Source organism: Protopterus annectens, chromosome 12.part0, assembly GCF_019279795.1.
Source record: "Protopterus annectens isolate FY-2018-M chromosome 12.part0, PAN1.0, whole genome shotgun sequence".
Lineage (NCBI taxonomy): Eukaryota > Metazoa > Chordata > Ceratodontiformes > Protopteridae > Protopterus > Protopterus annectens.
In genome coordinates, this window is record NC_056746.1 from 207,239,323 (window position 1) to 207,263,570 (window position 24,248).

General features: G+C 40.5%; 1 protein-coding gene across 1 annotated transcript in view; it reads right to left on the reverse strand.

Moving 5' to 3' along the window:
- ABCA3 (ATP binding cassette subfamily A member 3) overlaps positions 1 to 24,248 on the reverse strand; it is a gene marked incomplete in the record, with an annotated part of 1,818,321 nt that overhangs the window by 849,306 nt on the left and 944,767 nt on the right. Inside the window, 1 exon segment of the mRNA XM_044089258.1 lies at positions 10,566 to 10,842. Within this exon segment, the coding sequence (XP_043945193.1) occupies positions 10,566 to 10,842 (277 nt within the window).

Below are 24,248 nucleotides of genomic sequence, written 5' to 3' on the forward strand. Positions count from 1 at the left end.
AGCTCAACAGAATCCTGCCCTGCATCAATTTTTCAAGCACAAACTGAGGTCCCAGCAAGGTGGAATAGGCTTCCTGGGAGGCCTGATATAAAGGACGACTTTAAGAAATTGTTTGATCTCAAACCTAAAGTCAAGAGGAGGAGTCAAGGGCAGATAAGCAGAAATAGCTGAAAGTTGAACTTTAAATGAAGAATATGACAACCCAGCATGGAGTAATTCACACTAATAAGAGAGAACCAAAGGGATCCAGGTTACAAAAAAGGCACCTGAGAGAAACTCTCTTCCATATGGAAAAATATGATTTCCTGGTAGTGGGTTTCCTGGCCTCCTACAGAACCCTAAGCATGTCCTCAGAAAACAGGTGCCTAAAAGGAATCAAAATCCTATCACCCACAGAGTGACTTGAAGAGCGGACAAGTGAGGATGGATCACAGACCCCTTGTTTTGTGTGACAAAGTCCACCTTGTGAGATAACTTGTGGTGACTGCTCCCGGCTAAGTGAAAAAGAAGGGGGAAGAAATAAAGACAGCCTGAAGAGTTGCTCAATACTGGGAAGCTAGATCCCAGACCTGACGAGCAAGTCTGCAAAAAAGTTAGAACCATGTTCTCCCTTGCTTATTACTGTCTTTGAAGACTTTGAGAGATCCTGGAAGAAAGCCGGAATGAAAAGCCTGACAAGCTAAAAGGGGAGCTTTCATTTCCTTCATGTTGCTGTGATCTGACTTCTGATGAGGAGGCCAGAGACCCTGGACCTACAGGGAAATGAAAGAGGCTCACCACCTCCTGTATTAGTCATCAGAAAAAAGTTCTTGAGATGGGACTGGAGCATAGGAATGGTCTGGATCCTGCAACCAAGAAAAACACGACCTTGAAAAGGAATCAGCACTGATTTATAAAAAGGTTTATGGTGAACCCTAGGCTTTGTAGCAAACTGTAAACTGGAGGTGCTGAAGCAGGACCTTGAAGGATAAGGACTGAATGAGTAGGTTGTCTAAACAATGAAAGATCTGAACACCTCTCATTCTGCAAAAGGCAAAGACAGAAGTGAGGCATTTGGTGAATACCCTTGGGGCAGTCGAGAGGCCAAAGGGAGAAACAGAGAACTGAAAATGCAAGGAAGAAACAGAGAAACATAAAAACTTCCTGAAAAGGGGATGAATTGTGACATTCCAGGAATATCAAGGCGGCCTGGGGAAGATGAGAGAACAGAGTTTGAAGGGATGACATCCAAAAGGAAGGGACCTTTAGAAAGGTGTTGAACTGAGAAAGGTCAGAATGGGTCTCCAGGTACCTACCTTCCTAGGAACCAGAAACATCCTGGAATAAAACCCTTTACCTACACCTGGGCAGGGGGCACAACATGAATTGGTGCCCTGAGCCAAAAGGTCCTGAAGCAGTTATGGAAAGAAAGGAAGGAAGCTATTCCTCAGGAGGCTGAGGGACGCCCAGAAAAGGAGGAAGAGATTTCCACACCATGAAATATCCTTGGCAGATGATGGATAAAAACCCAAGAGTCTTGAGTGACCTGTAATCAACTGGGGAGGGATGGGGAAGATGAAGGGATAAGGGAACCTGGCTTTGGGAAAGGGGAAGCAAACTGTCAGACAGAACCTGACTTGTCTTGAAAAGACTGAAGGGATATATGCCTAGAACTCTTTTTACCTTTAGGAGATGGGTGAGGCTGTCTGTGAAGAAAAGCAGACTTTGATATATAATTTGCCTGGAATTTAGGGATAGGAAACACAAAAATGTTTCAATTCCTGCAAGGCTTTGCCTTTATCCTGGAGGGACTTAAAAAGCTCAGCAAAAGCAAAACCAAAAAGGTTTGTATTATCAAGAGGAACATCCAACAATTTAGCCTTAAAATTATCAGGTAACAGGCTAGAGACAAAGCCAAGAGTAACGTTTCAAAATGGAACCAAATGCAACAGGTCTAGAGGAAACATCAACTGCATCATAATTACATTTAGAGTGGTGAGCCATGAGAAATAGAATCCAGTAAAAAAAGAGCAGAGACCTTCCCTTCTGAATCAAGGAGGTCAGAAATTTCCTGAGAAGCTTGAGAAAAAAGTGCTAAAACATACCTCGTCATATGAGTATGGTAATTAATAATGCAACCTCACTCAACCCCACGCAAGTGAGACAGGGAGCACAGACCAAACCAATTGTAGTCAAAAGCACAAAAAAGTCCAGCACCAGGGAGATAGGTAAAATTTAAGATTTAATGTGACAAAACAGCAAACTGGTTTCGGCAAAACTTACAGCTTTCTTCAGTGCATTAACTGACATTAATCCATTACACATTTAAATAGTACAAAGTTAAACCAGAGACAAAGCTGATTGGTACATGCCAGAATTAGCTTAATTCATTAAGACCGAGCTTAAACAGAGCCCCAAGCCTGACAATCCAACCAGATTCTTTATTACTTAATATGAAGTGCCAACCTGCTTTATTAGATTTGTGTCCTTGGATTTTGTCAATAATTGTAAATTGAAATTTTTCAGTGGCATGGGTTATTGTATATTTATAAACAGCATTAGATATTCTTTTGTTTCTTATGTCACTAAGATGTTCACTAATCCTATGTTTTAATGTCCGAGATGTTTGCCCTACATAAAAAGCAGAGCAAAAACAGGTGGCCAGATAGATGACTCAGTCACTGCTGCAGGTGCCGAAGCATCTGATTTCAAAAATATGTGGAGTATTGCTGCTGGTAAATTCCTTTCTTTTGCAAACGTGTACAAGAACTACAATGGCCACAAGGGTTACTGCCCACTAGCTGGTCCCCAAGTAAAGTGACTTGTTGTGTGGTAGTAGGGGTGAAATCTTTATAGTGGGTTAAATGGGAATTGAAGTTACGACCTCTTCTGTAAGAAAAAAGACATCATGGGGAAAGCATTCCAGCTAATTTCTCATTGGCCAACAGGATGTCTCAATGGTTATTAATAATATTTTTGAAGCCATCTGTATTGCATCCAAATGTTGTAACCAGACTTATGGGTTGGGGAGATTGTCCATCCCTTCTCTTGGATCCCTTACCATAAGTCAACAAATTCTTCCCATCTTGTTCAGTAGCAAAATAACATGCCCTGTTGATGTTGTCTGCATGATAACCCCTATTTAGAAATCTTTGGGATAGGTCATTTTTACTGGTATTATAGGTTACATTTGATGAACATATACGCTTAATGCATAGAACTTGGGATTTTGGGATGTTCCAGAAGATGTGGAAGGGGTGATGACTGGAAGCATGAAGTAAGGTGTTAAATTGGGGGAATTTTCTATAGACCTCCGTTTCAAGTGTATGGTCATCCTGATGTAAAATATGAACGTACAGGAATGTGATTTCTTTATAATCATAATTAAGTGTAAAGTGTATCCCCCACTTATTTTCATTTAAGTATTCTACAAATTCCTGTGCATATCCAGCATCCCCCCTCCACACTATCTAACAGTCATCTAGATAACGTCTCCAAATATCCATGTTATCCAAAAATATATTGTGGTTCTCATCATATATCAATTGTTCTTCGAAGTAGCCCATAAAGAGATCTGCATAAATGGGAGCGAAAGACGCGCCCACAGCCGTACCTCAACTGCCATTAACATCTCCCATGAAAGTAAAAAACATTCTTAATAAGAACATGTTCAGCTAAGCAAACAAGAAGAGTGTTGAAACTGGGAGTATATAGCTCAGCTTTATTAAGCCAGAATTGAAAAGCTTCCAATCCTGCCCAATGTGGGATATTGGTGTATAGGGCAGCAACATCCAATGTGCATAAAATCCAACCTGGTTCCAACTGTGTGTCATTTATGATATTGAGAAACTGGGTGGTATCTTTAATTCTGGATGTGACCAGACGAAGAAGTGGTTGTAGAGATATTCTGTAAGAAAAGCAGATAATGGCTCCGTCAAAGATCCTCGACCCAAAACAATCAGTCTAACTGGTAGTTTGGTAGGATGTTTGTGTATTTTGGGGAGTAGGTATAGATATTGTGACCTAGGTTCTTGGATGGTCAATTGATAACCAGTCCTCTGATCAATGATCCCTTACTCCTGTGCCAGTTTTATCAAGGCATCGATTTCTTGTTTGAACCCAAATGTTGGCTCCAGGGTCATATGCATGTAAAATTTACTATTGGACAGTTGTGTTATAGCTTCTGTTTCATACATGTTCCAATCCATGATGACCACTGCCCCCCCCCCCTTGTCAGCTGGTAAGATAATCAGGTCATTATTGTTGCTGAGTTTATGTAGGGCAGCCCGTTCTTCTTTGGTAAGATTCTGTTTACTACTGATGTATGTACTCATGTTGAAATGTAAATCTTTAAGCACACATTCTTTAAAGACTGAAACATGTTTGTCCATGGGAGGTATAAAACTGGATTTACGGAAATGAAATCCAGTAGATCTTTAAGTTTAATTTGAGTCTGAAAAAAATAATTTGAGGTTAAGAATTCTGGAAAGTTCATGAATATCATTTACAAAAGTATGTTCAGCCACAAAACAAGATGGAACAAAATTTAATCCTTTGTTCAATAATTTTATTTCAACATCTGTCAAAGGTTTGGAAGAAATGTTGTGAATATTATTGGTGTTTAATGTCTGAAGATCTTGTCCAAAAGTTGCTGGATGTTGTGTACCTCTCCGGTGTTTCCTACCCGCCCTGTGTTTCTTACCCCTAAAGGGTCAGAACTAGGTTTCCTCTTCGCTACTGGAGAAAAATTAATTTCTTGTGCTGAAGTTCTTGGTTTTTGCATGGATAATATTATGCTTTACAACTAGTCAGAAGTGACTTATTTGGCAGAGATGAATGTCGACCATTTTTTTAATCAAACATCGGTGTTTGATTTATTAATAACTTCAACAGAACCATTTCCCAGTTACTGCATTCCCTTTATTACTGTTTGAGGCATTATTACTGCTTTAAGGGCATAGTGGCTCTATATTGATGGATTTTGAATTTCGGTTTAACATTTATAATGTGTATATAATCAACACAATTCTTTATGGACGTTAACTGGCTGCACTTTGTATTCAGTCAATTATTTGATTAGTAGGCTATCTAACCATTGGGTTCTCTACTCAGGATGTCTAGTATTGATATGCTTACATTTTTATATTAATCAAAATATGGGAAATCTTCTTCATGTTATTTAGAGTTCATTGATGGAGTTTTTATTTTTGACCAATAGTTGTATATTATAACCAACTCTTGTTGAATCTGAGTTGGAGAAGCAATTTTTGGTCTTAAGCCACACTATTTTGGTTGAAGGAACACAGTGTTAGTCAGTTCATTCCCACATATAAGATTAATCATTGACCTTACAAAACTGTTGGAAGGTCTCTCAGCGGACCGTGACAATTTTACAGTTTTTGGATTACAACCATTAGGTTCAGATAACACAACTTTGGATAAGGACAATCCTGATTGTCTCTGTGGGGTATTATTCTGAAAATGTACAAAGAATACGAGGACACGTAGATCCAACATTTGGCATTTGAAGCTTTTTAAAGCATATAAATTAAAGGATATCACCCCTAGGGGTTTGTGTGTTCACACCCAACCCTTGGTTAGTCAGATAGACGAGAAATTATCTCAAGATTGGGCTCAGGCCAAACACAAAGCTTCTAAGCTGTTTGTGGATGCTCTCATCTCATATTATGAAATAATCCTAGATGAAAATATTGTTGAAGTAACTAACAACTGTGAGGAAGTTAGAATATATGAAGGGGAATCCTTCTTCAGTAAACATCTGAATGCTTTGGCTACAGACCTTTCAGCTTTGGAACAATTGATAAAGAAGAAAACACAAAAATTTAATAGAGACATTTCAGATTACGACAGAGGTAAACCATTTGGTACAAATAAGAATGTTGGATTTCAGGATTCAGGAAACAAACAAATCAATAAGAAATAAAGACCCAGATCCATACTTAGGAACAGAAGTTACACCCATGGGGGGACATCAGAGGATGACTCGTCCTCAGCCACAGATCTCAATCCTATTTCCAACTGAGGAATCTCTAGTAGCGAAGAGGAAACCTAGTACTGAGCGTTTAGGGGTAAGAAACACAGGGAGTAGGAAACACCGAGAGGTACGCAATATCCAGCAACTTTTGGACAAGATCCTCACACATTAAACACCAATAATATTCACAACATTTCTTTCAAACCTTTGTCAGATGTTGAAATAAAATCATTGAACAAAGGATTAAATTTTGTTCCATCTTTTTTTGTGGCTGAACATGCTTTTGTAAATGATATTCATGAATTTTGCAGAATTCTTAACCTCAAATTATTTTTTTCAGACTCAAATCAAACAAAGATCTACTGGATTTCATTTCCGTAAATCCAGTTTTATACCTCCCATGGACAAACATGTCTCAGTCTTTAAAGAATGTGTGCTTAAAGATTTACATTTCAAAATGAATACATACATCAGTAATAAACAGAATCTTACCACACAAGAATGGGATGCCCTACATAAACTCAACAACAATCATGACCTGGTTATCTTACCAGCTGACAAAGGGGGGGGGGGGGGCAGTGGTCATCATGGATTGGAACACGTATGAAACAGAAGCTATAACACAATTGTCCAATAGTAAATTTTACATGCATATGCCCCTGGACCCAACATTTAGGTTCAAACAAGAAAATGATGCCTTTCTAAAACTGGCACAGGAGGAAGGGATCATTGATCAGAGGACTGGTTATCAACTGACCGTCCAAGATCCTAGGTCACAATATCTATAACTACTCCCCAAAATACACAAACATCCTACCAAACCACCAGGAAGACCAACTGTTTCGGGTCCAGGATATTTGACGGAACCATTATCTGCTTTTCTTATGGAATATCTACAACCATTTCTTCTTCTGGTCAGATCCAGAATTAAAGATACCACCCAGTTTCTCAATATCATAAATGACACACAATTGGAACTAGGTTGGCTTTTATGCACATTGGACGTTACTGCCCTATACACCAATATCCCACATTGGGCAGGACTGAAAGCTATTCAATTCTGGCTTAATAAAGCTGAGCTATATACTCCCAGTTTCAACACTCTTCGTGTTTGCTTAGCTGAACATGTTCTTACCAAGAATGTTTTTTACTTTCATGGAAGATGTTACTGGCAGTTAAGAGGGATGGCTATGTGAGTATCTTTTGCTCCCATTTATGCAGATCCCTTTATGGGCTACATCGAAGAACAATTGATATATGATGAGAACCACAATATATTTTTGGATAACATGGATATCTGGAGACGTTATCTAGATGACTGTTGGATGGTGTGGAGGGGGTATGCTGGATATGCACAGGAATTTGTACAATACTTAAATGAAAATAAGTGGGGGATACACTTTACACTTAATTATGATTATAAAGAAATCACATTCCTGGACATTCATATTTACGTCAGGATGACCATACACTTGAGACGGAGGTCTATAGGAAATTCCCCCAATTTAACACCTTACTTCATGCTTCCAGTCATCACCCTTCCACATCATCCGGAACATCCCAAAATCCCAATTTCTATGCATTAAGCGTATATGCTCATCAGATGTAGCCTATAATACCAGTAAAAACAATCTATCCCAAAGATTTCTAAATAGGGGTTATCATGCAGACAACAGGGCATGTTATTTTGCTACTGAACAAGAGAGGAAGAATTTGTTGACTTATGGTAAGGGATCCAAGAGAAGGGATGGACAATCTCCCCAACCCATTCATCTGGTTACATTTGGATGCAATACAAATGGCTTCAAAAATATTATTAATAACCATTGAGACATCCTGTTGGCCAATGAGAAATTAGCTGGAATGCTTTCCCCACAATGTCTTTTCTCTTATAGAAGAGGTCATACCATCAATTCCCATTTAACCAACTATAAACATTTCACTCCTACTACCACACAAGTCACTTTACTTTGGGACAAGCTAGTGGGCAGTAACCCTTGTGGCCATTGTAGTTCTTGTACACATGTTTGCAAAAGAAAGGAATTTACCAGCAGCAATACTCCACATATTTTTGAAATCAGATGCTTTGGCAACTGCAGCAGTGACTGGGTCATCTATTTGGCCACCTGTTTTTACTCTGCTTTTTATGTAGGGCAAACATCTCAGCCAATAAAACATAGGATTAGTGAACATCTTAGTGACATAAGAAACAAAAAAAATATTTAATGCTCTTTATAAACATACAATGACCCATGCCACTGCAAAATTTCAATTTACAATTATTGACAAAATCCAATGAACAAATCTAATAAAGCAGGTTGGCACTTCATATTAAATAATAAAGAATTTAGTTGTAGCGTCAGGCTGGGGGCTCTGTTTAAGGCCGGCCTTAATGAATTAAGCTAATTCTGGCATGTGCCAATCAGCTTTGACTCTGGTTTAACTCTGTACTATTTAAATGTGTAATGGATTAATGTCAGTTAATGCAATGAAGAATGCTGTAGGTTTTGCCGAAACGGGTTTGCTGTTTTGTCACATTAAATCTTAAATTTTTCCTATCTCCCTGGTGCTGGACTTTTTCTGTGCTTTTGACTACATATGGTAATTAATAACCCTAAATGCCAGGATGCCAGTAGTATATACCTTTTTGCGCTCTACTGTTCTTATCAGAAGGAAATAGTTTAGTGGATGGCAAAAGTTTAGAATGTTTGTCAGAAGATACGGATATTACAAAAGGATCAGCAGACGGACACCTGTACAAAAACTTACAATCATCAGGCGTCTTGTAAAACGTTTCAGGTTTCATAGGCACAGGAAGTTGGAAATCAGGGGCAACAGAGGCCACTGTAAAGGAATCAAAGAGGACAGCCAGGACCGGAGGTACAGCAGAGGGTTTGGGAGACTCCATCTGGAGAGTTCATATCATCTCTTTTGAATATCAGAAACCTAAGAACAGTCTCACAGGAAAATATTCCATCATACGAGAAATGGTATCCCCAAGGAAAGCCCTTCTAAGGGAGAGTCTGCACTAATAGAATCTTCCTCTTTAAACTCATAATCCAAGTGAGAAGGCACTTAATAATAGGACCAAAGATTCTTCCCAGAATCCAAATCTTCATCAGAGGACTCCTGCTCTCTTGGCCTTTTAAGAAGAGTAGAGAACTAGGAAGGAGCAGGTACACAAATTCCTTGAGGAGACTAAGGCCATTAAAAAACCCTTGGGTAAAATCCTGCCATTCACACTGGGGATCTTTAACAGCATAGGAAATAGGTTTGCTTTTTTCTTTTAAGGAACATATGCTAGAAAACCCCTAGGAGGTTCAGACCCTTGCCGACATTCAACCAACATAGCAGGAATCTACTCCCGAAACAGAATTTGTCGTATCCCAGCCAGTCTCTCAGATATAATCAGCCAAGGTTCCCCCTCAATGTCTGGAGTGGATGTTTGCAAAGCCTCTGTGGACGTACAAGAAGTTGGATCCATGCCGGCCTCTGACAGGGTCATGGCAGAGGAATGACAACCAGACAATCCTCTGGACTTTCACTACCCTCAAGATAGATGTCTGGGGGAGGTAGTACAGCAGCCAAGTCAGAAAAATTTTTTTGGCCCTTTTCATGGCAGACAACTGACCTTCAGGGCAGGAAGACTCTACCATAGCACCTTGCTCTAAACATTTAAGATGCTGGTTCACCAGGTAAAGCGACAAGAAGAGACAGCTATGTATATTCTTAAGAGACAAATGCCCGGCAGACTGAACACTGTATATGGCTATGAGAAGCACCCAAACAGAAGAGGCACTGTTCCTGATGATCTTTATGGGGAATCTCATTCCCACACTGAAATTCTCCCTTTCTGGAGGACATGTAAATACACAAAAATAAAAACAAGAAATAGATTAGAAAAAAAAAAACATTGGGGGACTTTATGAAACATGGCATGGCAACCAGCACAAGAGCAGCACTCAGATAAATTATCACTGATGGCATTCGGACTGGCGGCAAAGAAGTTCTGAAGTTTGTAAGTCCATACATCACCTTTATGCCCTATGCCTTGAGCAGGGAGCATACCTGTGACATACAATGTCTATAAATTCGTAAGGCTTTGATATACTGGCCCAACACTGGGCTACCTTTGGAAGGGAATCCCCCCATGTTAGGAATACTGCAACAGTGATATGGAAGGATATCTACAGTTCTAAACTCTTGTTTTTAAAACACACTAACAATCAATTTTCTGGACTTGCTATTTTGTTTGGGTTAGAAGACTTGATGCAATCTCTTTCAGTATTTAAGTTGCCCTATTCACATTAAATACTGTGTTTAAACTTGTATACAGCACTTCATGTTATAGGCAGGACTGTGGTGAAGATTTCTCAATGAGAGTTTATTCCTTTTCAACCCAGTGAAAGACTGGTAAATGTTTTACGTATGTGCCTCCTCTTAATTGAGCATTCTATATTTTTGTTCATCCTTAAACAATAATACTGACTTCATTGTATTACTGAGTCACAAAATACTTGCATTACAGAAATTATTTCTTGTAGTGTAGAATTATATGAAAGCAATTAAAACTCTTATTAAAAAGACTTACTCTCGTAATTCATCTTTTCCAGTTTCAGTGACATTCCGTGGCTGGGGGTGATTAGTAATGGAGATAGAGGCATTAGGTCCTACAAGAAACTTAAGCAGGGCATCGTCTACTAACATCAAGGCACTGGCAGCTGTGTGATACCCCTGGTTATTGAAGATGGCTGTCACAGTTACATCTTGATAGAGACCATCATGAAATGCTGCAGCTGTCACACAATGTTCACTGAAAGATCCCCCCTCCGCTGTTGCTTGTGTAACCAAGTATTTCATTAGTTTATCTGTAGACAAGAAAAAATGCACTGTTTTTACAACAGGTACACAAAATAAAAGACAAGATGTGAAATGCAGTTTTAGCAAAGATATAGTGCTGCTCCACAGTAAAACAAAAAGCAGTAAATCAGATACAGTATCTATCTTGTAAATCAAGCATCAAATCCAAAGTCTTTGGCTACTCTCCAGATAAAACGCCTGCTGCACAAGACAGTTTATGATACTACTACTAAGGACAAATGGCAAACAATCTGTAACTTGAGCAGAGCACATTTTTGGCAGTCCAAAGCCAGTTCAATGACATGGAAGGATGAAGTCTTGACTTACTGTGCAAGTGACCAGAGTTCATATAGCAGCTTGATTTCCTGTAGGAGCTGGAATGGGAGGCTGGAAGACAGCAGCCACTGCCAGCTCACCCATTCTGAGGTGAGAGAGGCATCTCTGGCTGAAGACATGGGTGACACCTGCACCCTATCGAGTTTAGACCTTGTCAACATGTGCTGTTAAGTGCTTTTGCACTACTATTCCAAGGGGAATTCAACATGCAGAGGCACACTCCCCCCTCATTCGGGGCAGCCAGAAGCAAACCTTGAAAGAACCACCAAGGGGTAGGGGAGACTGCTCCATGAATGAGTGCAGGATGGCCCACTCTCCATCTCCCAACCCTCATCATTGGACAGATGGATGGACTGATTGGTATTCCTAGGCAGGAACAAATGTGTTGTAAAGCTCTCCACAAAGCTGGGGAAAACAGTTTTCCATCTCTGTGGAATGAATGGGCCAAATGGGTGAAAGTACAACAGCCATCAGTCAAGTCCCATAGGGGGAGGAAGATGAAAAAATTCATCAGACCAACAGCTGAGAACAAAGATTTAAGCAGAGATAATGGAATTCAGAGGTCAGCCAGTCCAGGCACAGCTTTATAGACTAGCCAAGAAAGCATTGCAGAATTTTATGCTACAGTGGCAGCTAGTACAAATTCCACAACACAGGGTTTACAACTTCCTAAACAAGCCTTTAAAGGGTAGAAGAAGATTTCCACGATATTTAGAGGGAGTACAGATCTTACCACCCTAAGCCCAAACAAAAGCACACAACAGTAATCTAGTAGATGCTCAAGACATTTAGCACTGCTGGTAAACCTCCATTAAGGATGAGGAAGTGGAATCCAACAGTTTTTTCACAAACTACTAAGCAGTCAAAGATTCTAGCAATATGTGCATAGAAAAGGGCTTTGGTCAATCAAAACTCAGACTACTGACCCAAATTCATCTTGGAGAACCTCTCCATCCAGAACCACCAACCAAGATGTTATGGGTCAATACAGGATTTAAATGTGTGTACCAACTACATCTCAGCATTATTATCCTGAGCTAAAGACCACAGACTGCCATCCAAATGACCAATGTGACATGTTTTATAAACAAAAAACTCAGCTGGAGCTTATGCTCTACACAACGGTACTTAAATCTATATTCCAAAAGGAGCACGTGGCCCTCCATGCAGTTCAATGTGAAAGTGCTGAATCTCCATATTGCTGTTGCTTTTCTACACTCATCACTGTTGTCCAACCACAAAATTGTAATAATGAAGTAATGGGGAATGCAGGCACTCGTTACAAAACATCTTCCCTGATCTTTCAGCACCACATACTTCAATTATCAGATGCCGATCCCCCCAATTTCTATGTATGTGTGCGCTATACACACACACACACACACACACACACACACACACACACACACACACACACACACAGGGTGGGTTTGGCATAATGGTTAAGGTCTTCATAGACAAAAGGTATAGGGTTTGATTCTGATCTTGGGTTATTAGCTAAGCTTAAAATTACCCTTCAGGGCAGTTAGCCTAGTATTCAGCTATCAATAAATAAATAAACATCTATATTTAATAATGATTTGATGAGAAGATGCACATTATCTCAGAAATCATTGTAAAAACAGTGAAATCTAGTCCAGTGAAACTCCCTTGAAAGCTCCACCAAATGCTGCCTTCCCTTTGCAGGTCATCAGCGAGTTGGAGATCATTAAAGTTTAGTTAAAACTGTAGTGACAACTTGTGATCTGACAAGACAATACTCAAACTCAAAACACACACACACTTGTGTGTTTATATATATGTATGTGTGTATATATATATATATATATATATATATATATATATATATATATATGTGTGTGTGCGCGTGTGTGTGTAAACATTTATATATATGTGTGTGTGTGTGTGTATAAATATATATATATATATATATATATATATATATATATATATATATATATATACACACACACACACAGACATATACATGTGTGTGTGTGTGTGTGTGTGTGTGTGTGTGTGTGTATATATATATATATATATATATATATATATATATATATATATATATATAGAGAGAGAGAGTCTATATTAGAACATCGAAGTTTCAGAACTTCGAATGTTCTAATATTGACCCCTATTCAGCAAACGCTGACAACATCGAACATTCAGAACAGCAAATTTTTTCCTAGGGAAAAAAATTCACTGTTTCGAAACATATACACACAACACAAGCACACCAAACAAACAGCAATCCACACACATACACCTAAAATCTTACGTCTAACCCCTACACTAAACTGTACATACACCACTAACTATCCACTTACCTTAACCCAAACCCTAACCCTAAGGTCCGTCACTATCGCACTCTCACCTCACCTGCACCCTAACCCTAACTCACCTACTCCACCCTAACCCTCACGTCCACACAATCGCACACTTACCTAACCCGCGCCCTAACCCTAAATCACCTAACCTGCCCTAACCCTCACGTCCACACAATCGCACACTTACCTAAACCCGACCCGTAACATTCTACCACAGCACTGAAAATAGCGAAGCGACAGAAACGGACAACTGAATTCTTTCCCTAGGAAAAAATTTGGTTTTCTGCAGCTTTGCTATTTTCAGCATTTGCTGAATAGAGGTAGATATTAGAACATTCTAAGTTCTGAAACTACCAGCATAATGTTTCACAGAAGAATAAAATAACTGGTATTCTCTTAGAGAATTTCAGGAAGCAATCAATGGCAGCATATAACTTGGTTCATTCCCTGTCTCATCCTTTCCATTAGGGACATTTTTCCTGTGAAGCTGACACACTCATTTGGGCACATGCTTAATGTCAGTGCACAAACTAACAAGACTGCTTCTCTGGCGTCTGAGCTCACCAGTTCACGCCACCCAACAAATGAACATACTTCCTGCAAACAATTAGGGAGGAAAAAAACAATGACGACTAGACACCACATTGATAAATAATATACAACTAAATATGATCCTCAAAATGGTGTATGCTCTTCAAAGCAGAATGGATGGTGGGAGAGATACTTGGGACCCATCATATTGAGGCGCGCAGTGAAAGTTTAAGGACATTAACTTCACCCCTGAAAACAGCAAATCTAAGTGCAGTTAAAGAAATAAGTAGCAAGTCTGAAACTATGGTACCTTGCAATATTCTTCCTACTCTGAGTTACAGTAATCCTACAGTTAGCACATAACTGTCAGGAGTGTTGTGGGCTCAGCTCCCACATTTTTGGGTGCAGGGGTGCTTTACCCTTCTGCAAAAATAAGATCTAAATGTAAAAAGAGTTCCAAAAATGTACCAAGTCTTCTAGGAACTAGGCTTCAAGGTGTCAGTACTCTGTTTCACGTCTCACACTTCTTATAGGAAATTCATGCTGGGTCCACTCATAGGTTATCTGACACAGTAAGAAAATACTGTTATGAGAATATACTGCCAGTAACTTTACATGTTCACACAACAGGAGGATTAACAGGGTCACTACACTAGTACAATTCCTTACATGTAGGGATTTGCTGTGGGCAGAAGTCCATTTTTTTCACATTTCTTGAGCACTCAGAAAATATGAGCGCGCCATTCTGTTCCCATTGCTGACAGCATTAGCATGACATTCAGCTGTAAAAAGAAGAGCAGTTTGTGCCATTTCTGTTCTTTATAGCAAGAAATCACCAACAAGGACACATTAAGGTCAAGTTTTCCCATAGACAAACTTGACAAATCATCACAGATGCTCAAGCAAGATTGTCTATACAGTCAAAAGAATTATTCCTTTACTGAGAAGGTCTACAAAATAATGCACCCCTAAACCTAGCTGGAGGGTACTGTCTCTCTGCTCAGTATTCAGTGGACATACGAGAGATCCAAAAACAAATAAAGGGATAAGGTGGGATGTCTGGCAGTTAGCGATAAGGACTATGATTAATGAACTGTTTCTTGTGCACAGGGTACAGGGTTTGACTCCTTCCACCTTCACTTGTCTCCTGAGCGACTCTCTGCAAGTCACAGAACCAGACAGTGTTCCAAAGTCACCCCTGAAAAGTGACAATATGTACAGTGAGCTAACCCAATCGACAAATATAAATAAAAAAATGGAGTCTATAGTTATTCAAACATCTATGGTTATGGTGAATATACTAACACATCCATAATATGTTTACAACTGCAATCATTTATACAGCGAAATTCTGTACATATGGGAAGAAGTATTAAAGCTGTTTGCTCACTAAATGTTATCCTTAACCTCAGACTAGGCAGGAAATTGCAGTATACTCTGGAGAACCGGAACGGCAAAACCTGCTTTACTTTTGGACTGTACGACTAGTCTGCAATGTATACAAAATGTGTTAACAGTGGTCCAGGTTGTTGCCTCACAGATGCTTAAAGCTGACAAATTTCTAAAGAAAATGCCATACTGTTGGATGCCTAGCAGGATGTGTTCTAGATAACCTTATCATTTAACTCTATTATGACAGTTACAGCAAATGCTGACATAAGACAGCCATGTAAATAAGGTTGGATATTCTATATGTCTAGACAGCTTTCTTATCATAAGAGAGACAAAATATTCATCAGATTAAACTACAAATCCTTGGTTCTGTGTAATACATGAGCTGCCAAATTCTCTCGCTTAGTCTGGGATTTTAGATGAATCAGCTGAATGGTGGCAACACCGTTGCACAGAGGGACAACGTCCTACCTACAAGTCCATGTGACCCAAGTTTGATTAATGTGCTGGATGATAAGGATGAACATGCTCATTCATGGTGGAGGGCATTCAAAACCCCTCCCTGATGGGAGGCGAGGTCCACAGGTGGGAGTAGCCCTTGGACACTGTCGAACACAGGGCGGGGAAGGCAGAGAAAACAAGGGTAGATCATAAACAGATAACTTCTCATCAGTAGCAAAAAAACAGTTGCCAGCAACCACCAGGTTATCCTTAAGATCCACACCAGCCCCAGCTCAGAGTAATTCAGGAGAGGAAGAAGGAGCAGGTAGACAAGAAAATGGTCAAGGGCACTGAAATGTCCAGAATAAATCAAGTGGAAGGGAGGGGGGGGGGTCAACCAAATGCTGTAGTCCAAGGATGATTTTGAGACTGTGTAGGAAGGAGTAATCTGAAGTGCTACACTCTGCTTGTGGAAAATTGTGCAAGTCTACTTATACATTAAAACTTCTAGCTCTGACATTCTCCTTGGAAAGAGGATGACTACTAGAAAGAGGGCCTCCTAGGAATGGAATTTAAAGGCAGCTGTAGCTGCAAAAAAAAAAGGAAGTTCCAAGTTTCAAGCAGGAGGGATTGGTCTTCTGAGACTGCACATCAGAAGGCCCCTATAAGAAAAAAAAAAGTCTGACTGCTAACTTCTAGTAAAAAAGAGGCCCACAGACAGGCAAGATGGAAAAGGCTGACAAGTGGGACTTAACAGATGCTTATGTTAACCTTCTGTCAAAACAGCTCACCTCCAGTATCTTGGAATGAGGAGGGAAGAAGCAGCTACTGGTTCCACTTGCCAAGAAGTGCACTATTTATGGAACTGTTTAGCTAGCTAAGACCTCCTGGTGTTGGGTTTCCAGGCTTCTTGAAGTATGTGGTTGTCCTCTGGGGGAACTGATCCTTGCTCAGAAATGGGCTGAAAATTGTAAAACCAGTGTGAAATGTTTGAGGCTGGAATGTACCAGGGACCCCTTTCTTGACTTAAGATAGTTCAGTAGGATGGAAGGAGTCCTTCTATAAATATTTAGTCCATCTCAGTGAAGCATGACTGTCTTGCCCAGAAGGATACTGCAGTGATAGGCCTTGCTATTTTCCTTCTTGCTTTTAGAGACACTTTTGGAAGACATGGGACAGAAGGGTAGCACACAGTAGACTTCTGGTTCCATGAGATGATGCATGCATTCAGTGCTCTGACCTTAGACTCTCATGTAAACGTGAAGCAGAACTTCAACTGATGGTTATCTTGTAAGTGAGCAAGTCTGTCCTACAACACTTCTGCAGTATAGTCTGAAAGACCTTTCCATGCAACAACCATTTGTGGAGGTTGCTGAAGGACCTGCTCAGGTGGTCTGCCATATATTCTAATCAATGGACACATACACAGCTTCGAGGTACAGGTACTGTTTCTGGGCCATCTCCTATGGTATCAGAGCTAACTTGGAGAAAAGGTAAAAAGGTAAGAGCATTTTTCTTTTCCTGCTGATATTCAATCACATCAGAATGATAGTGGGTCTGAATGATGCACTGATGTGAAAATCTACAGTAACAAAAAAAAAATGTCTCTCTCTCTCTCTCTCTCTCTCTTTATATATATATATATATATATATATATATATATATATATATATATATTTGTTTTTTCTCTTTTTTTTTTTCTCTGACCATCATCTCTTCAGTTCACAGGTTCACAGTTAAGTACTAGGCTAGCTGCCCTTGCAGGCCATTTTAAGCCTAGCCAATTTCCCGTTTTGTGCATAAAATAACCTTTTTTTATTTTTTTTTATCATTTGTTAACCGGGAAAGCCCGACTTGGAACGAAGCCAATTTTTAGCGGAGGCCCGGGGAGAAACAGGTTCACAGGTTCATAGATTAGTACTAGGCTAACTGCCCTTGTGGGCCATTTTAAGCCTAGCCAATTATCCCATGTGAGAATCAAACCCTGTACCTTGTGTCTGTAAGGTAAACACCTTAACCATTATGCCAGCACCCCACCCTAAAATATACATCTTCAATCTGTTAAGCTCTTGCCAGTGGTGAGAATCAAACCCTGCACCTTGCGGCTGAAAGGCATACACCTTAACCACTGTACCATTGGCCTTTCAGGTAAAATGGTTTATCACATATTAGATGCATATGTAGTTATTTATCGACTGTTTGATTCATAGGTTCGTACAAAACTAACTGCCTTTGTGAGCCATTTTAAGCCTAGCCAATTAACCCTTGTGGGGCTCAAACCCTGCACCTTGTGTTTGTAAGGCAAACACCTTAACCATTAGGCCATGCTCCAGATGCATGTCTTTGTAACGTGGGAGGAAACCGGAGCATCCGGAGGAAACCCACACGAACGCAGGGAGGACATACAGACTCCACACAGAAGGCCCCCCAGCCGAGAATCGAACCGGAGAACCTCTTGCTGTGAGGTGACAACGCTACCGCTGCACCACTGTGCCATCCATGTACATCTCATAGAGAATACCGCTGCTGTTGACCAGACTCCCACTCCATTTCAAGCACAACTTAGATCTGTGGTTGGAAAACAGAAAATGTACCTATTCTATTAAGTTATAGTTTGGTCTTACCCATCCCATAGTCAATAACTACATATTACTCCTAATGAAAATAACTGGGATCATACTATAGATAACAGAGGATCCATGTATGGGATAAAGTATTTAGGAACTGTCTCTGTCCATTAGTAGTACAGAGTGCAGTCCTGGGGTAAATTTTCTATTTCTCAACCACAGACCTAAGTTGTGCTTGAAATGGAGTGGGAGTCTGGTCCACAGCAGTGGTATCCTCTACGAGATGTACATGTCCTTCCAAACCATTCTGTTCATGTTGCAGAAGAGGTTTAGATCACTAGGTGGAGCATTTCTGATGCCATTTGACTTGGTGACGTGCAGTGAATCTATCAGTAATTGGCGAACAAGGCATCTGCGAACAGACACAGGTTACCTCTTAGCAATCTGTAGGATATGGAGTATAGTGACTGGGCTTTGAGTAAGTCCATTTAAGACATGCTGTTTAGGCCATGTATCCTTTTACTAAGGTATTTCTGTCAGCGTTCCAGTTGTTGCATGTGTCTGGACAGATGCATGCCAAAGAGGGTATTATATTCAATGGCAGGCCTAATGAAGGCTTATTAAAAGGGTGCAATGACATCCCTAGATGTGGACACAATCCCTTTGTTTACAAGCTGTGCAATACAGAAAGACTTACAACAATAGAGGCATGCTGGTCAAAAGTTAGGTCTCTGTCCACAATAGTTCCCAAATCCCAGACAAGTGGGTCACCTCTTAAGGGTATATTGTCAATGTGGTAGTTTCCTGGGGTAGATGACTTCTCAAAGGATACAATAATGCATTTTGTCATTTAGTTTCACTCCATGATTCTTGTATCAGTTAACTGCGACAAACCTTCCTGCAAGAAGGCCAACTCATTTGGGGATTAAATGACTGCTCCTGGCTTGCAGTCATAGGCAAATTTAAGTCAGCCAGAGCCCTTTGGTACTGGCTTTTACTTCAGAAAAGTAGACACCAAACAGGAGAGGTCCCACCACTGGTAACTGGTCTATTGTTGGAGGTAACGTCTTATATTTTGACTATGCATCCTATCTGTGAGCTGGTTGCCAGTGCAGTGGGTGACACAGTAGTTTATTCCCAGTTTATTATTTTCTCCTACATCTGAGTCTTTTACATTAAAATGCATGGATTTGAGCTCACTGCAACATTCCCTCTGCACCTTTACGTGGGACCATTAAGACTCAGGTCAACATGTAACCTAGAGTTTTCAGAGACCCTTGACCATCAGCTCTCTCTTTTGAGCAACCAAAGTGAAATCCCAATGCAAGAGAGTTTTCACTTGAGGTAAGGACACTGCTCTGAAGTATAACAAGTACAGTGCACCAGGAAAGTCTTATTACATACTGAGGTTAGTCTCCATGTTTGCAGACCGAGTGGCATTTCCATGTTAGTCAAATAAATAACAGTGCATTTTCGGAACCCTTGAGCGAGCATCTCCACTAAGGAAGTTTGCATAAACCTCTCAAACTAGATAAGGGAACATGCAGATACCTTTTACCTGGAGATGGACAAAAACTGGTATTATGTACTTGTGAAGACCATGAGGGTTGTGGAATGACAAATGGCACATAGGTAAAGGTAAACTGGCAGTGCTCCCCATCATAAACTTAAGGAAAGGAAAGTTGTGCAAAATCTTACCATAATCATCGATGTCCTTCTCTTCACTGCTGCAGTATTCTTCACTTGAGGGATATCCTCCACCAGGAGGTGACCCAACTTCAGCCAGTATAAAAAAGTCTATTACTGTAGGGTATGTCATACATTGCACATAGGATGCAGTTGGATGTAGGCCATAAATGGGATGTATGCACATACCATCCTCAGAACTGAATGCCCCAGGAGGAATGGCAGACTAAATATTTCAGTGATTAGATCATCCAGGAAAAGCAAGAGGCCAGCGGGGAAGGTGGGACAGATAGAATACTGCAGCAGCAAAGAGAAGGACATCCATGGTTATGGTAAGTTTAGAGAAATACGTATGTATACCTTTAAGAAGCTTCCTAGAGGCTTGCACAAGTGTATACATACTGAGCATGTGCGAACCTGACTACCGTTTTTTAGTAAGCTGTTTAGATGTAAGCACATATGTCTTTGTAGTCTGTCAGTTAATCAGTTTGTTTATATTTTGTACTGCTAATATCCATCCTGAGGTGCTTCTTTGTAATAAAGCATATAAAAATGAACTACGCCACCAGTTCATCTTTAATGGTAAAAGAAGATGAGCGACAGTAAGATTTTACACAATTTTCCTATATCCTTCTATTCACTTGCTGCAGTATTCTTTGCTTGAGGGAGAATGCCAAAGCTCAAGAACAGGGTTCAGTTTTGAGCTTTTTTATTGGTTAATTTGTTTAAATCAGTTTGCTCTCGTTTGCTGCATAAGCAAATCCAAACCACCTGCTGATCTTTGCAAAAGGAAGTAGAATTTTTCACTGTATACTGCACTTTTGAAGTGCACTTTTTACCACATCACAGCTGATTTATTTTTTTTTTTAATTATTGCACTTTGTGTGCTATAGCATAAACTAGATTCAGACCTGTAGAATCTAGTTCCGTTTGTATAACTTGAGCACTAAACTAGGTCATCATTTGTTGGAGAGGGTTCCCCTGGACCCTAGTGGCAGGAGTAAGCAGTCAGAACTCATCTGATTGAAGGTTGCTGAACAGGGCTCATTTTTGACCTTTTTTACTGGATAACTTGTTTAGAACAGTTTGTGCTCATTTGAATGCTGAGCACTGCTACGCAGCGGGGGTGGTTATAGATGCAAACACTTTTGCCTGAAAATTTTCTCTTAGCATTCTGCTGGTGCTCCACTGGTGAGTTCTCATGACTGTCCCTCACTGACAGGTGATACATTCAGCAAAGTTTCTAAGGCACCAACACAGATCCTACCCACTAGCCCTTATAAGTTCATAGGTGTTTACTAGTCTAACGACCACAAGGGCCTTTTTAAGCCTAGCCATGCATCCCAAATCTCTGACAAGTTCTGATACCCCTGATAAGTGTAAGCAGGGGCCTGGGAGATGAACCATTTACAGGTAACCAGTGTCCATTAGAGACATAGGTGCCAAAACAGGGATGAATTTCAGGTTTCCCATCCAACTGTCCAAGTTGCACTTGAATTGGGTTAGGAAGGAACTCTGTTTCACATGGATGGGGAAGACTGTTCCACAGACAGGGTAGTTTCTGAGATAAATTCCTTTCTCTCCAGCATGTCCTATTTATATCACAGGCAAGGTTTAAGTCTTTAGAATGGGTAATTCTGGAGCTGTCCGTTTTGTGGATATGCAGGAGGTCCATCAGAGTGGGGTCTAACAATGCCCTGTATGCCAGGCATAGATCTCCCCTCAACAGCCTGTAGGAGACAGAATACAGGGATAGGGCCTTGAGGCGGTCTGCATAGGACATTTTACTTGCGCTCTGTATTTTTTTAGTGAGGAAACTCTTGTGAATGTTCCAATTGTTGGATTTGCCTGGTTAATACATACCAAAGGGGGCACTGTACTCAATGACTGGTCTGCTGAATGCTGAACACAGTGGAACAATGACTTCCTTGGGCTTAGATGTCATACCTTTGTTTATAAGTTGCGCAACACAGAATGTGTACCCAAGTCCCTGACTACTGGGTCAACTCTAAGGGGCGTGTTGTCAATCTGATAGTTAGCAGGGATGGATGACTTCCCAATGGATACTATTATGCATTTCTTGTCATTTAGTTTTAGTCTATGGCTCTGACACCACTTGTTTGTCTGTCAGCCTTTCTGGAGAAAATTTGTGTCAGTGTGAGATTCAATGACAGCTCCTAATTTGCAATCATCTGCAAATTTAGTCAGCCAGAGACCAATGACATTGGCCTTGACTTCTGAGAAATAAATGTCAAAAAGGAGCAGTCCAAGGACCGATCTCTGAGGGACTCCACTTGTGACTGGCCTCTTTGTAAAGGTGGACTCCCCAATTCTAACTTCCTGGGTCTTGTCTGTGAGACAGTTGGCTATCCAACATACGAGTTTGTACTGAACTTCAAGTTTTTCAACAATGCCCTAGTGGGGTACTGTGTCAAATGCCTTGGCCAGGTCAAGGTAGGCAGTGTGAATGATTCTGCCTTCATCCATTGCTTTGGTGGCCTTCTCAAAGAAGTCCACCATTTTTTTTGTCCACTTCTCCTGTCCTCTCCTTTACCTAGACCTTCCGGTCTTCTCCCTGTTTTCTGACCATATCAACTTACATTGCATTATGGACACTTTACCACAGTTTCTCCAAACAGCCTGGTCGACATCGGCATCCTGAAGCAATGTAGCAATTGCCTCAAGTACACTGACAACCCATTACTTCTAGCCCACACAAATTCATTATGTGAGGGATGCATCTATATCAAGAACTAGAATCCAGGCTCTCTTGTTCACAAATCAGTTCATCTGATACTAAGCAAGTTGTCAGCATGAACACCTCATCTTCTGCACCTACCAACCCAACAACACACAAACCTACATATGCAGAGGTCCTTACAAGCAGCTTACCTAAGCATCAGAGACATCCCAAACAAACACAAGCATGCTTCACATAATACATTCTCTGCATTACATAGTACACATAATACATCACACATCAGTGTCTCATCAGTCAAGCCCCCAAGATATAACACAAAAACAAATATCTCAGTCATAGGCAACTCAATTGTGAAACACACAAGATGTCCCTCTCACCCAGATGGACAAGGAAAAGGTCACTGTCAGCTGTCTGTCACATGCCAGAATCCGCCACATCACACATGCACTCAGGTCTCTCAACAACAGGCACTATTATGACTCCATCATAATCCATGTTGGTGTGAATGACTTGAGATGTACCTCACTGAGCTATATGAAAAGAGATGTGACTGAGCTCTCTGATTATGTATCTCAGGCAGGTATGTCCCTAGCCTTCAGCAGCATTTTACCTTGCCTAGGATGATACCTCAGTACAAACAAAAAATGATAGACTTCAACAATTGTCTTAGTTTCTGGTGTCACTCAAAGCGGATCCAGTATCTGTCAGCCTTGGATGACATGGTTGACAGACCTCAATGCTTTGCCAGAGATGGTCATCTGTCACCCCTGGGATTTTGGTTACTGGCTAAGGCTCTTGCCATCCCCATAGTGTCTTTTTTACACAATGTCACAAGAACAAGATTCCCAATGTAAAAATATCCTCTAAAAACAACCTCAAGGTTATGCTGCTAAATGCTAGGAATCAAAACCAGAAACTGCACCCCACTGGAAGCAGTCCTCACCCGGGAAGATGCTGACATTTGTGTAGTCACTGAGACCTGGTTCAAGGCTGTGGAGATGACCCCCAGCTATACCAGGTTACATTTCCTTCCACACTTTCAGACCACAAACTGAAAGTGTGAGAAAGTACAGCTGTGTACACTTACCTCTCCCCACTAAAGGAACTTTGTCCTTAGGTAAGGAATGATAGGAATCATTGTTTCCAGGTCCTGAGAATGTTGACACCAGAGACGTTTTAGATACCACTGAAGTTTCCTCATATGCAGTCTTGCATATGGAATTAGTAGAATGCAAGATGCCATGAACCCTAGGGCTTGCAGATAGACTGAAGTAGTTTGTCAAATAAATCTGTTTCTCTGGAGTGAGGAATCCCATCTGGGAAGCTGTGTTCAAGCTTGCTCCCAGGAATACAATCTGTTGGCTGGGTACCAGCTGTGATTTCTTTTCGTTGATGGTGTATCCCAGTGAAGTTAGAAGTCTCTTTACAAA